At 31.9% G+C, this 15,816-nt stretch overlaps 1 protein-coding gene across 1 annotated transcript in view; it reads right to left on the reverse strand.

The window, feature by feature from the left end:
* Window positions 1-15,816, reverse strand: part of LOC136986456 (chromodomain-helicase-DNA-binding protein 4-like) — a 212,115-nt gene that overhangs the window by 43,516 nt on the left and 152,783 nt on the right. Inside the window, 4 exon segments of the mRNA XM_067283983.1 lie at window positions 295-389; window positions 1,179-1,279; window positions 2,751-2,883; window positions 4,680-4,947. Of these exon segments, the coding sequence (XP_067140084.1) occupies window positions 295-389; window positions 1,179-1,279; window positions 2,751-2,883; window positions 4,680-4,947 (597 nt within the window).

Raw genomic sequence — 15,816 nt, forward strand, 5'->3', positions numbered from 1 at the left:
GCTAGATTCTGTCGTGGCAGTAAGGCAATAGTTTACCGTATGCCACTAAGACGACGGCAAGAACTACCCAGAACTACAAACTAAGCCGAATAAATACAAAAATAAGTTTATTTGTATGATGATTATACTAAACTTATATGCAAACACTTGCGTGCTTTGTATTTTATAAGGAGAAATGCAAGAAATTTAACTCCATCCGACATATTATGTTTTTATATTAACATGTATACATATATATAATTGAGTCATTATATACACATACACATATGTAACATGCAGAATTGAAATACTAACCTTTATGTAATACAGCATTAGCTGGTTTATTTCCAGCTAGTGACTCTTTTGATAGATGTTGATGAGATTCAGCCAAACATTCTAATTCTGCAAATCTGTTTTATAAAAATAAAAATCAATTATGAAACTGTCTCAAATGGGAAAACAATTTCCTTAATTTCATACAATGCTATTTTCAAAACTAAAACCTAATGTTAATCAAATTTAATGGTTATAGGATTTAATTTTTACAATGGTTAAATTGCATTATCTGTTCTTCAATGTGCACAATAAACTATAATAATAAACTAAGATGAATGTTTCTCTTAAAAATATTCTTAGAAGACAAACACAAATAGGAATCTTCACAATTTCTCTCGTATGCCATACAAACGTGAAAATCAACAGTGTAGACTTCCTTTTGGAAAACTTACATATTTAGGACAAGGAAGAGTCTATAAAGAAAAATTGACTCTGTAACACGAGTTTACCTTCCCATGGTGAGAAAGGGACAAATTGTGAAGATTCCAATTTTTTTTTAATTGTTGTCATAAATTAGAAAACAAATGCTTTAATGTAAACACCATAAAAATAATATTATAGATTCTCATTATATAATATTTGTTCTCTGTTCTTTAAAAAATTTCTGGTAACAGCTAAATTTAAAATTAAGAAATCCGTAGCAAAATCCATTCCGGCTCAAATCCTCCACTTTCTACTTTTAAGTACAGCCAACACCGAAGTAGTTTCGCTTACTATTATTAAAGAAACACCAATTCTTTTTAGTGTTTATAAAAACGAAGTTGTAATTGCACAATGGTATGTAGAAGTTTTTAATTTAAAAAAATAACAAGTTAAATAATCAAATTTCATTAATATAATTTTCAATTTTCTCATATATTTACCTTGCATTTAAGGCCATTGCTGGATGACTGGGGTCTTGGGCAAGATTTAAATAAGCGGCTCTCCGTAATTGTTCTTCGATAACTAATGCTTGTTCCAGTAACTGTAATTATAACGAACTATTTTTAATATGGTAAGCTTAATAAATTCATTTAAACAGATTATTATTATAATTAACAACACAAGTGTGGCCAGCAATGTGCTATAAATCTACAGTACCCAAGAAATCGGCAAGGTTTTGATATTTTTGAACGTTTGTGGCTTTAAAGTTGGTCGTCTCGAGGCAAGTCGTTCCATAGCAAACATTTAAATTTACGTTTAAAACAAACATTACATTTAAATTTAGATTATTTTGCTCTTTTTGACTTGGGCATTTTAATTTTTACAAGTAAAATTGTCCAACAAAATATAAATAAAGAATAAAACAAACCAAAATATATAAATTCTGGTTTCTACATATTTTGTTCAAAGCAGATGTATAAAAAAATTGGAAGAATATGAGAGAGTAAATTTAAATGCAATTTATTACAGAACGGCAGATTTGGAGTCAAAAACATTCCAAAGTATCAATGTCTTTTTAAAGATATTGTCAATTTAATAATTAGATTGTTTTAACTTAAACATTTGAAGTAGAGAAAATTTCTGATTTTTTAACACCTGTCATCTGTATTCTCCAAGCTACCCTATTTGCTGATGCAGCCTTGGAGTTAATTTCATTAAGCACACCGGGATCTTTTCGAAAAACCAGTTCCCTAGATCTGCTAGTGCAGCCAGAAATTGGAATTTCTCACCTTTAGTTAAATGAATCGATTTATTGAGGGGAGTTTCTGAACTTTCAACAAAGAGGAACCACATACAAATGAAAGATTTGTTCTGTAGATAGAGGTTGGGAACATCCCATTACATCTACACTGCAGGAAGAATTCCAGTTTGCAAGTTGCCTTAACTATTCAAAGAACTATTTTCTCCATACACTTTGGCTAGTGTCGTCATACAAACTTATTCTTTGAGTTTTAATAATCATCTATTATTTGTTCAGTGTTGTGTTTTAAGTTCAAGCGGATCGAGCAATCACTTATAGCTGTTATATTTACAATTTCTATCAATGACAGTGGAATATTTTACAAGTGAAAACCGTAAAATATCAATTTAACAACTCACACCAGGCACATAGGAGCAAAAGTATATATTTTTTTTTATAATTAAAAACGTTTTCACACACTTGTGTTAATATTATCAGCTCATTCAACATACAACATTCTACACTGAGAAAGAATGAGAGCAATTAGTGATTTTTGAATCAGATGAAATTTTTGCTCCTTATATGTCAACTGCTGTGGGATAGAATCATCTTCATACACAAAGAATATATGTTATTTTAAATACAGTATTTTCAAGTTTCTTTTTCTCAAATTACCAAAATTCAAAATTAAAGAAATAATAATTTATAAGAATATAAACTAGTTTAATAGCAATATATCTAAATTTACTCTGAATGCACTTTTATGTATAACAAGTAAGAAGTTATTAATTTACTGCTTATATATATTCTATACAGAAGAAAAATATACTACCTTAAATCTTCTTGCAAGGAATTTATTTTTGATTTCTAAGAAATTTCCTTTTCCCACGTCCATTTTAAATGGCTCATTGATGATGGCAAACACTGGATCGTTCTGTATGTCTTGCCAACGACCGTAACCGTGTCTTTTGGCAGGTTAAGAATTACAAAGTATTTTTGCATTATTAAATGTAATTTGAAATAGTCTTTTTAAAAATTATCACATGCATGAAATAAGATGACATTACTTATAATAATCTTTATCTATTATAAAACAAAAATACAACATTACAATGGGAGCTTTTTACACTGAGTTTCTCATAACTTATTAATGTATTTTATATGTAATTTAAGTTTTGTTTTTAAAATCTTTAAATAATCATTAAGAAAAACTATAGTAATTATATTCTAGACAGTGGCATGCAAACATGCCACTGATCTAGAATGTAATTAAATAATCATAGGGACACGACCCGAGGGACACGAAAAAATTATTATTCTTACGTGTTCCAATAAAGCAGCCACGATTGCTAAAAAATCTCATTAAATCTGCATAAAATAACTCCAAAACTTCAGTATTATTTTTTCATACAAATAAAATATTTAATCCCACTGACATTAAACCTTATCTACAAGTTAAATTTACTTTAATAACAAAACTACACACACCAGGGGACCTATTCCGAGCTCTTCCGATAACTCGACGAGAGCGATACACGGGACATTCGTTAAGTCCCCTTAGCGAAACACAGTTAACAAACCTTAGACAAATCGCTATTCTGTGCTCTGCGTTAAGTGAGTTTCACTACGGGTAGTTGGTCAAGATGCGTCTGGGTTCCATGCTATCGATAACTAAACTGTGATTGGTTAAAGCATAATAGTTAACATTATATTTTTGTCATGTGACTGCAACCCGCCATTTTCTAAGCATTGTCATGTACCAGCACTAGTGAAATAGTTTTGTTTTAAAATGTCGAAGAAAGGACAATGGAGCCGGCAAACTACAGGTCGCCAGTTCGAGATGCTTGTTAATTTTATGGAAGACAACCCTAAATTAATGTCAGGGAGTTTAGATGCTTCCTTTACCGTAAAAAAATCGCCAGAAATTGTGGCAAGAAATAGTCGTCTGAATTCCGACGGAGTCTGATCCAGAAAGATGGCGAAAAGTAACTGATAGCTTTGAATATAAATATATGACAGGTTTCATTTGAATATGTATAAATTAAAATGATAATTTCAGAAATAATGTTCATGCTATAGCTACTTACTTTAAATTTTAACAAGAAAGCAATTACATTATTCATACAATATTCATAAATAGTTAAAGTAATTATTTTTAAGCAATACAACAACATAGTTTATTAACTCTCTCCCCAATTGCTCGTGAAGTAAAATCAAGAGATGCCATGTTGTTTTCGCTTTTGTTACGTTCCTAACAGCAGCTCAAGAGTGATCGATAACAAAAGCTTAGTTATCACACATGGCTATCAGAACTGAAAATGAAACATATGGCTTGGAATAGCATTTTCACAGTTGATTAAACACGAATCGTGGTTCCGATAGAAACTAGTTTTTATTATATTCGTTAGCTTAATGATACTACTCAGAATAGGTCCCCAGATACTAAAACACCACTAAAAGGAATAAAAATATTTACTTGTACAAATGTTTTTGGCCTGTCTAAGTAAATATTTTTATTCCTTTAACTGGTTATTTTTTGTATTTGGCATGTGTCATTTTATTCTGAACAACCAGTGGTGAGAATGTTTTTAACAATAAAATCACTTATTGTAAGTTATGCCTCTATTGAAAGTTTTACAAACAAAACAATGAAATACTTTCTGGAATTAATATTTGATATATTATAAAAACACGACATATTATCACAATTCGGCTGCCGTCGATTAAATACGACAAATATCGTTTGGACGGTAAAGGATACTTCACGATTCCGGCGAGCAACCAGTAATCGTGTCTTCTGTGCCAAATTTCGTATTCTCTTCCGGGAACTGCCGCCCTCTCTTCGTTTTGCCATAGCGTGTGCAATTCTGTAAATCCGCCATCTGCAATGTTAAACATAAATTTGCGTTTTGGCTTATTATGTTGCTGATCTAATTGATCTAACTGCGACTGATCTTTGGTTTCGATATCTTTGGTCTTATCGTCGTCTTTCTCTTCTTTGTCTTTATCTGACGGTTCTTTCTTGATTTCTAAAATAAAAAAAGTTAAAGCACATCTCTAACTTAGTGATTTTGTAAACAATTTGACGAAGACGATATCTGAAAAGTTTCTTCCGTGAAAAGTGTGTGATGAGATTTCACATAATGTTTATAAACATTTACATATTCTCTATCCATGATAATTTAGTAAATATCTATCTGAAAACTTATTTTAGTCAGTCATTAAATTCAATCTATAAAAAAAAAATTACTACTACTTCAAAATGATGATAATTACACGAATATTTGATATTGCAAATATCGTTATGTAAATATTTATTAAAGTTATGTAACGAATCTTGTACATTACAGAAACTTATATAATCAATAAACTTAAGTTCATAAAAACAACAGTGTAAACAAAAAAATAAACTGCAACATAAAAAGAATTTAAAATAATACAGTCTCCTACATTTTTTTTCAGACTTTTTCAATTTATTTGTATCAAATCAAGAAGGTAGATCATTTCAAAATGCCACCGTTCAAATGTCCACTTTACTAATCGACGGGCTCGGCGGAAAAACGGCATATCCCGCATTAGGAAGTTTGAGAACAAGAAGGATGTACGTTTCGGTTTGCCAATGCTTTAATGTGCAATATTTTATTAATGCAAATGTGCGATCCATGGGACAAACAACAGAGCTGTAAGAGTTTCTTTGAAGCTGGATCGACGATGCACAAGTCTAAGCCCATTAATTTTTTTTAGTAGTTTTGAAGTATATGCCGCTTTTCCACCGAGCCCCTTGATTCTCAGAGTAATATTTATTTCTGTAACAGATTAAAAAATATATAATACAAAAAATTTGAAATAAATAAACCAAAATTGTTAACTTATATCATCGGTTTTGTCTATAAGCATAGAGGAAAGCATGTTACAGATTTGCATTAAACAGTTCCTGTTTAATTTTGCTTACAATGAATGATTTTGTGAATTTAAATTTATGTTTGAATATTTATATATGTAATAAACAGTTTAAAATTTCACTATGTTTTTTTTTTTATTATTAAAATAACGGTTTCAATAAAAAATATTAATTAAATTTAAAATTTTCATATTATTTTAAATAAAACTTTTATAAATTTATTTTATACACCATATAATAATTTCGATATTTTCTACAGGTAATACATAAAAACGAAACTATCGAAATTTTGATTTTCCCTCTAATAGTTCTTTTTCATCAAGTCTAGAATCCTGCAGTGCATTATTACAGAAACAGAGAGATTTTCTGGAGTTAAAAATTTTCAGGATAAACTTATCTAGTGTTAACAGATGAAGAAAAGGTGAACTAAATAAGAAGTTTTACTAAAACAAATGTAAATGTTAAAATGCCAAGTATACGATAATCCACAAAAATAAAATTAGAAACTGCTGTCGGAATAGAGATTTTTATTTTTGGACTGGCTCGCGATAACGTCTTGCAAGAGATGTCGCTAATGTCCGAGAGAGTCATTCCATTCCACATTGTGCAATTATAATCAGAACATCACATTTGCTACACTATTTTTACACCAATTAAGCATCACATTATTGGTAAAGTTTGTAAAAAGAAGATTCATCGATAGATTAATATCTGTAATTTCATTGTCAGTGCTAAAATCCACCAAATGTATTAAAGGTATCGACTATAGAACCATAATAGTGAAAACAACAACAACCCATATGCAGGGCTAAAGTTTTAGTTCTTTCTCTGAGAAAACTTTCTCGTGGAATAAGGACATTATGAAATTGTAATAACTAATCTGTCCAATAAAATATTGAAATTCCATTTCATTTAGTCCATAAGAAGTTAGTGATATCCTCAAGGATTATTATTATTATTATTATTATTATTGTCTTATGCTACATTAATGCAAAAACTGAATTCTATAGTATTTTAAAATGAAATGAAATCAGAACAAAGACAATGTCATCTTTAGTTTGGTCTTGTTAGGAGAATGTTAGAAAGTAAATGTTATCGTAAGAAAAATACAAATAAGAACTAATATTTAATTTTACAATATATTAAATGTGTACGATTTTTGAAGACTTAATATGCCAATAGCCAGCCAATCAACAGAATAAACTAATCTCTTAAATATAACCTTAAAATTTCATTACAACAGCATTTATATATTTTATAAAGTACAGAAAAGATGTCTAAAAAGATTTCAATTATAAACAAATCCATAATATCTCTTTTTAACACTCCAATAAAATTGTCCTCTTTCTGTCAGAATCCTATGTATATACTGCCTGATGAAATAGTGTATGATCAAAAGTACTTGGACACCTGTGCTCAGCCATTAATATTCCATCTACATATGGGCATATATTTGATGACTGTAAGTCACACACAGATTTTTTAAAAGTATTTGTAAATACTCACAATGAAGTGGATTGTATGACATAGCTTGGAAAGGAGTCTGAGAAACATCTGCCTCCTTAGGTACCGCGATCAACTATTAGTGTTACAGATATTACCACACAATACTGGTATAATGCATGGCTAGATGCCTGAACATAAGGATTAACCTGTCCTTCGCTGTTCCCGAAAATTTCTGTGTCTGCATCGAAACGTTTTTGATACTGGATGTCGCTATGCATCACTATTTTTATATTAAAACGAACTTTTAAAATATAATTTTTAATGACACAGTAAACAAGATTATTATTTTTAAAAAAAAAGAAAAATTTGTTAGGCTTAACATCCACGAAAATTCAACATGGTGTCGCAGGCAACAGAGAAAAATTTCAACATCGAATAGGTTAAGGAACATTGTATACAATTTGGAATGGGCTTTACACCATGATGCTGGATAGTTTCGCAGCTGGTAACAATGTTCAGATTGAATCTGGTAAGCCATGTCCAACCACCATCACCACAAAACACCACTGATGATCCTGCCCATCTCAAGTATATTTAACAGACTGAAATACATAAGGCTTTCAAAAGGGGCACAGTGGCTAATTACAAGGAGGTGGACTATGTTTCGACAGTGTGTCAAGCATTATACGAGCTTGCATAATTCTTGGCAATACCATACAATATGTAACAAATATTAAAATATATATATTTTATTTGATCATCAAACCACACTGTACACACACATTCGTGATGGTTTCATTTTTTAAATTTGTAATTATATTCTATTTTCCAAATTCTGATTGTATTTTTGTTTTTACTAACATGAAGATGAAACACAGGAAAACATTTGTTTTCTTTAAAATACAGTAGAGCGTCGTTTATCCGAAAGCTGATCAACCGAAACGTCTGTTAACCGAAAGCTTTCCAGTCGGACTATGTCGTGCCGAATCGAACGTTTTTGATACTAGATTAACTTCTAAAGTATAATTTTTTTGTTTTTATATTTTTCAATATATTTATTTTATTTGTACAAAATAAAGTAATAATTTTTAATGATACAATAGCCACGATTATTATTATAAAAATTTTTGTTAGGCTTAAAATCGACGAAAATTCAATGCAAAGCGACACGCGACAGAAAAATTTCAACACGGGATAGGTTAATATATTTTTTCGTACATAATCAGTTATCCGAACAACCCCAGTCCTCAATTAATTCGGATAAATGACGCTCTACTCTATATCCAATTTTCCTGGTTATTGGCATCTAGGTGTACTTATTATGCTGTTCGTCACATGGAAACACAGCAGTCACAACCTGATAAATCACATAAAAATGACAAACCAGAACTGCCAAGTGTATAGTAGTGTGTGAAAATTGCCTTTCTTCAGTTACAATACTTGAGGCCATATTCACTAACAATTTTAAATTGAGAGTTTTGTAGTCCTAGATTTCAAGCTGGTAACTCTAGATTAAACATTGCTTTACTTTTTGTATTTGTCCAATTTGTCGAGTCTAAAATTGGATTATGTAATCCTCAAATTAAAGTGAATAGGCATGTTACAAGTTCCCCAATTTGTCAAATGCACCATGACATGTTTGTGCAAATTGTAATGTGCAAACTAAGCAAGAAATTCTAAAAACTGTAACTATTAGAAACTACTGTCTACTAAAAGAAAAACTATAATGTTGAGGCAGAAGTGTCATCACTACTAATTATTAGAATTGTTTTTGTTTTGCAACAAATTTATTAAAAAGTAAAAAAATGCAGTAACAAATATAGATACAGAATATAACAGTTATCCAGGAATTATAATACCACAAAATAGTAAGCAATTGTTATTTTGTTACAAAAACCTAAAAACTAAATTAAATAAAAACAGAGCAGAAATTTTTGAGATGAAATCCCGATGATGATGAAATTGATTAAGTTTATTGTAAATGATTACACCGACAGTTCAATGCAAATTATCTTATTTTCAACTTGCAAGAGTTTAAAATAGTCATAAAATCAAATGTGTCCATATTGTGTTACAAAGGTACGAATAGCACATGCACCTATAATTCAGATTTAAGAATTGGATGTAAAATTAATGTGCGATAATGATTTTAACTAAATTGTGATTTAAATCTTACTCTAGATTTAACTTGAGATATGTCAGTGTTTCAAAATGCTTCTAGAAGCAACACTAGTATTATGATGGTTCGATGCAAATTATATTCAATGGATCTTGACACTCGAGCAGCAACTTACGAGCACAACATCAGCACAGCCAATGCCAAGTCTCAACAGGAGCAATGTAAAGTGTGGCTCCACTAAACTCTTGGAGGACAGTCTGTAAATTGCTAGTGTTTACACACTAGCAATTGTTGTCCTAACTGTAAATTTTGATGTATGAACCAACATGAACTGGCACTGTTTTTCATAGCTTGGGCTGGGTCCAGTTTCTAGTAAGAGAAAAGCTTGTTGCAATTGGCTATAATGACATGCTTGACAACTGTTTCCACCTTTCGGCAACAATTTGGAAGGTTCATTCTTATACCAATATGACAATAAATTCCATCCACAAAGCAAGGTCCATCAAGCAGTAGTCTGAATAGGGAAGTGTCGAACTCGACCGACCTGCACAGAACCTGCATTTGAATCCCTTCGAGGACGCGTGAGGTGGGATAAACCGTAACGCCAAGCCAGACCATAATACTCGACATCGACAACAGATCCAACTAGTGCTCTAGTGTAAGAATGGAAGACAATTCCCCCAGTGGAAAAATCCTTTCCCACAGAGTGGAGCAACAAAGATAAACCAACCTCATTAATTCTCATCCTAGTTGAGAACAATAATCAACGACTAGGTGTCCAAATATTTTTGATCAACTAAACTGTTGTTATTAAATATTACAATATACACTAATTAAAACAATAACATTCTTAATTAATGCTTTATTTAAAGGTTGAAAATGTTTTTAAAAGGAAAATTGCATTTTAAAATTTTGCTTTTATACTTTAGTCATATTAAACTGTTCAAAAACAATTATCTAATTTTTGACAACGCTACAGATAATTTTACTATACTGTACGTATCAGTAATTACTAAATTAGAAAAATGGCAAATACAAAAACACACTACCTTTCAATTTGCCTTGAAATTAATAGTAAAAGAATGAAGATTATTAAAAATTATATTTCTACAAAAATAACATTAATAAAAACAGATAAAGATACAAATCAGTAAAATTTTTCACTCATATATAGAGAGATCATTCAATTACTATTTTTAAAGTACACTGGTGCTCAAAACTAAAAGATAAGATAATTTGTGCAAAATTGTGTGTGACTTTGTGTAAGGAAATATCCCAAATTTTGGTATAGAGATTTGTTAGAGGATTCATCAAATGTGGGAGAAATGTCAGCACTATTACGAAATTTAAAGACATTTTACAGGAAGAAAACAAATATTTACATTGTTTGATACAGGGGAACATAAAACCTTAATACAATTTATGGTTACCTCTGACAGTCGCACAGTTTTCAACAATTCCTCAGATCGTTGACAAGCGTATTAATCAGATTTTCGATAATATTGCTCATTCCTGTACAAGTGCTATTTGAAGGTCCTAGAGGACTCTGGGTGGAAGTTAGCATATTGCAATGCATCTCCCTAATACATACCTTGCATTCTCAATGTAAATGAGAGCATCATTTTCCAAATGTTTTCAAGCTCACCAGTAGTTTAGTGGCTAAAACCACTGAACACTGGTTGTGGGTTTGCATCTGACTGGCCTTGTGGAGTTTTCTAGACTTTCTTCACAAATCTAAACCTAAATAGGGACCGATTTATCATAGAAAGTCCTTCTGGGATGCATCCTTTAGGGCAGATTGACCAAATGCTGTATTGCCATATCTCATCACCAAAATTGAATTCCTTCATTTTCTAGGAGGTTGTCCACCAGCTGGACATAACAAGATCACTTGTTTTCCATAAAATTAAAATCCAGGCCAACGTCTCCTGAAAAGTCTGACTGCACATCCATCATGGTCCCTATCAAAGAGGAGTGCCACTATTACCAAAACTCTCTCTTTTTCCAACATTAGAGGTAATGTAGTATGTCCTTGCTTCTCACCAGTTGACACACAGGAAATCAGTAATTAAATTTAATCAAGACTCATCTGACAAGATTAATCCATGCCCACCGATTGGCACTCCAAAAGGTGATATTCACAGCTCAATGTTAAGTGAGCACTTTCTGCAGGAGAAAGGGGACCAAATCATTGGCCTTCTCAAGACCCCTTTCATAAAGTACTCTGTACACAGTATGCCAAAATAGCTGCCTTGCTGTCGTCTCCCTGGAATATCTGGCAGTCAGACACAGATAGCAATCACTTAAATTTTGCAGTATCTTAATAAATTGTAGGCCTGGTAAGAGGAAGTTGATGTCAACAAGTTTGGGCTGTAAGCGCACCCACAGCAGACCCAAAATTTTTCTGCTAAATACATAAATTTGGCATCCAATCTGATGCAGTTGTAGCATGAGTACAACCTTGTCCTGATTGAAGGGCATCACCTGTTTCTAGAACCACTTCTAGAATCTCAAGAGGCCATTTTTGTGAAAACATTTACAGCTGATTTCAGAGACAGAGTTTACGTTGAACGACGTTTAACAGTCGAATGGCATCTAGATGTTGGCTGGCTGAACCGCAATTTAAAATGCGTTGCAAACACGACAATAGCCTATTTCTGAACACCATCTAAACAAATCTTGGCAAAACGTTGGCTCTTACTTTCTTTGCTGTTACTCACCTCACACAGGAGTCATTTAACCAATCGGGTCATTCATTTATAACGTCAGAAAAATGGCAAGGAACAACGTGTTCAAATCATGCTGGAATTTTTCTGAAGAAGAAAAAGGTGTCCTGGTGGAAGTTATAAAAGATTATTGTGCAGTTGAGGAGAAAAGTTACAACAATCATATTCTGGATATGAAAAAAACCACATGGGAGATGATACAGAACGAATTTTTCTTCATCGTTTCCTTGTCAATCTGCTCGCAGCAGACCTTATTCTTATTTGTTAAACAAGACCTCGTTCTTATTATAAACATCTATCACTATACAAAAAATTTTTAAAATTTATTTAATGGTAGTTTGATAGATACCTGCATACAGTAGAGATGTGAACGCCAATAAGATCACCAGCTACCCTCCGGTGGCATAAAATTGTAATGTTGTCAACAATTGTTGTTTAGTAGTTAATGGCAATCCTCTTCAATCTAGATGCTTAATTTCGTTGTCAATATGATTTAAAATACGAACAAATCCAGATTTAGAAAATCGATACCAAATTTGTCTTTGGAATAGATTTCTAAAAGATTATTCTGATCTCGTATAACCCTTTCTCTCTTCATAATTGTCGAGATGAATAATTTTCTTGATTTGCCTCGTTTACAAGATTTATTAAATGAACAATATCCACTATAACATAAACTTTGCAACCAACAAATGAAAATCGTGACTTCTACTCAAATAAAATGGTGTCTAAACCTGCTATCAAGGGAGTCTAGAAAGCAGGTCAAATAACTTGTTTCTAATTGCTGTTTAAACTGTGGCAAGTGAGAAATGCCATCTCTGCAATGAAATTTTTCTGAACCGCTGCCTACACAATCTCTAAACTGTCATCGGCGTTTAAACGTTGTCTCTGCAATCGGCTGTTAGGGTTCTGGACACTTAGATTCCTTTCATACAATCCAGTTTAAAACCACAGTCATGACACTGTAAATTGCTGTTGACTGATGGTTTCTATGGAGCCTTTCACACAATGTGGTCACAGCAAAATGCTGTACACATTGAGTTTTGTATTACTATGGCCCCCTATGCCATACACAGTCAAGACTGTCTATCTATACTCTTTCAGACATCAAGATCTTTTGCTGTGTCTAAGCTTTGTGAGGACTGATGAATATGACAAACGCGACACATGGGCAATCTGCCCAAGGGGTGCCTCTCTTGTGACTAGCCCATTGGGGAGATGCAAACTTGAAACCAACCAACCAGTGTTTAATGGTTTTATCTACACATCTGGTGAGATAAAATTAAATTTTCCTTTAATTAAAGATAAATGGAGTACTATGAAATGGATGTTGAATTAATTACTAATGAATTTATTTCAAGAAAAGTTTTGTGGGATATAAAACTTGAAGTTTAACAGTAAACAGGTGAAATACATTTTTCATTTTAGAATTTCGACAATTTTAGAATTTAAAGTAGTGCGCAAACGATTTAATAATTCATCAAATGTTGATACAGTCGTACAAAATAAAGTAGAAAATGCTCTCACCAAGCTTCTTTCTACATTTATCGATTGATAAATATAGCACTCTATTTTACCTAGTAAACTATTTTACTCCAAACCTTCTTTGTAGTACCTTCTATCAATTCTCCAGTAACTTAAATTATCGACTAAGATTTTCAATTCTTCAGCTGGATCTTCTTCGGGTTGAACATAAACATTGCATTTTTGAAAAATATTCAGTTAATCGAATGAGTCTTCTGGTTAAATTCGCTGTGTGATGTCATTGTTATAAAGATATTAAACCCGTTTCAAACAGTTATTTCTTTAAATTTTTAATTTTTTTTGCTTAGAAGGTATTACAAAGAAGGTTTGGAGCTATACTTCCACTCCAGTATTAATAAGTGTGAGTAGAACTACTTTATTATTTTTCATTTATGTAATAAATATAGATAGATGGCATGTTTTCCCTGGCCATCACAAGCCACTGCTCCAACCTAGTATAAAAAACAAACTAACTGAAAATATAGAAAGCAGCATACGCGCGATAACTGCTATATACATGGTTGGTTGCAGTGTTTGGATAGGCACCGTCACTAGCCATGCCTTTGAATCAGATTGTGCGGAAGCAGCCTTAGGGTCAGATTGACCAGCTTCTATCATACCGATCTCTCCACCATTGAAAATTGTCCATAAAAATACTCATTAAGACACGTTGCTACACTGAACTTTATTGCATCATCACAACTTAAGCATGGTATCGAAAGTGAGAGACCAGCATGCCTTTCAACCCATCCATATTTGTATTTTCAATTTTGCAGATGTTCGTTCATCTTCCAAATTGCTAAGATTGTGTGAACACAAAATTTCATCACATTTCCTTGCTTACAATGCAAGTTTTGTAAACTATCCTTTAATTTTGAACAGCAGTGTAAAATTTAGTTACTTAAACATCTCTAGCATTTCAATATATAATAGTTTATAAATCTAGTATTAAAATTTATTTGTACTTTACTATATCCTTTGTCAAAAAAATTTACTTTAACTACAAGTAACACTAAAAATATTAAATACTAAGGACACAAATATAATTCTTTAACACAGAATAAGACATGACTACAGTATGCAAAATTACAAGCAACACCACGACTAAGAAGTTAGCCAACAACTTATTTTTTAAATTGGGATTATAGGCTCTTTCGTAGCAAGTATTGAAATAATTGCTTTTCTGATGCCAAGTCAAAAATGCCATGTATCATTACATGCACATGATAGCATTTAAGTAAAACACACATTAATGGCAGTGTCAGTGACCGAAAGCAGAACAAACTGGAAAATAACAGATCATTTATAATTTTAGACTTTATTGGCCTATGTTGTAAACTTGTAAATATTCTTTCTATAAAAATGGTTTGTTTGCATTAAAACCAGTTTTCAAGATATTAGCAAGGTCGAGGCCAAAGTCTTAAACGCGAAAACGTGTACGAACGTCCAGCACCGCTTTCCTGTAAGCCTAGAAGTTTGACAACGGCGTTTGAAAAGTCAGTGGAATCATGCTAAACATTCCAAATGCCGTTGTCAAACTTCTAGGCTTACGGGAAAGCGGCGCCGAATGTCCGACGTACACGTTTTCGCGCTTAAAACTTCGGCCTCGACCTCGCCATTTGCTACGACTTTCATTGTTTCTGTAAAATTTCATTATGCGAACTTTAACAAATAAGCTTAGTTCAATTTTTTTTTTCAAAAGTTTTAAATTATTCAGTCTTAGGACCTAAAAATCATAATTAGCAACATGTAAATTATTCAAATCTCTTCCTAATCAGTTTGTTTCTGTATTTCTAAATTATTTAATGTTTAAATTTCCTTAAAGGTGGCAACATGATATCTGTGATGACAAAATTTGCACAACAAACTTTTATCCAATTTTCAATTGTTTTGTAACCAAATTATTAGCAAATTTTGTGATTATTATTATTAGTTTATACTCAGATACTCAACAGAAGACAAAACAAGAAGCTAGATTAGCTAGTATTAAAGATGCCATAAAATCCAGTCGTATGTAATTTGTCATTACTGCAAAAGTAACACATCATTTGAGCACTAATTTGTGGCTAACAAAGTGCTTCAGTAACAATTCATTTTACATAATTATAATTAAAAAATGCATTACATAAATACAGTGCTTACAAAAGTATCTAATGATGGAAGTTTAGGCACTAGTATATCT

Source organism: Centruroides vittatus, unplaced genomic scaffold (genome assembly GCF_030686945.1).
Source record: "Centruroides vittatus isolate TY-2023 unplaced genomic scaffold, ASM3068694v2 contig_1213, whole genome shotgun sequence".
NCBI lineage: Eukaryota > Metazoa > Arthropoda > Arachnida > Scorpiones > Buthidae > Centruroides > Centruroides vittatus.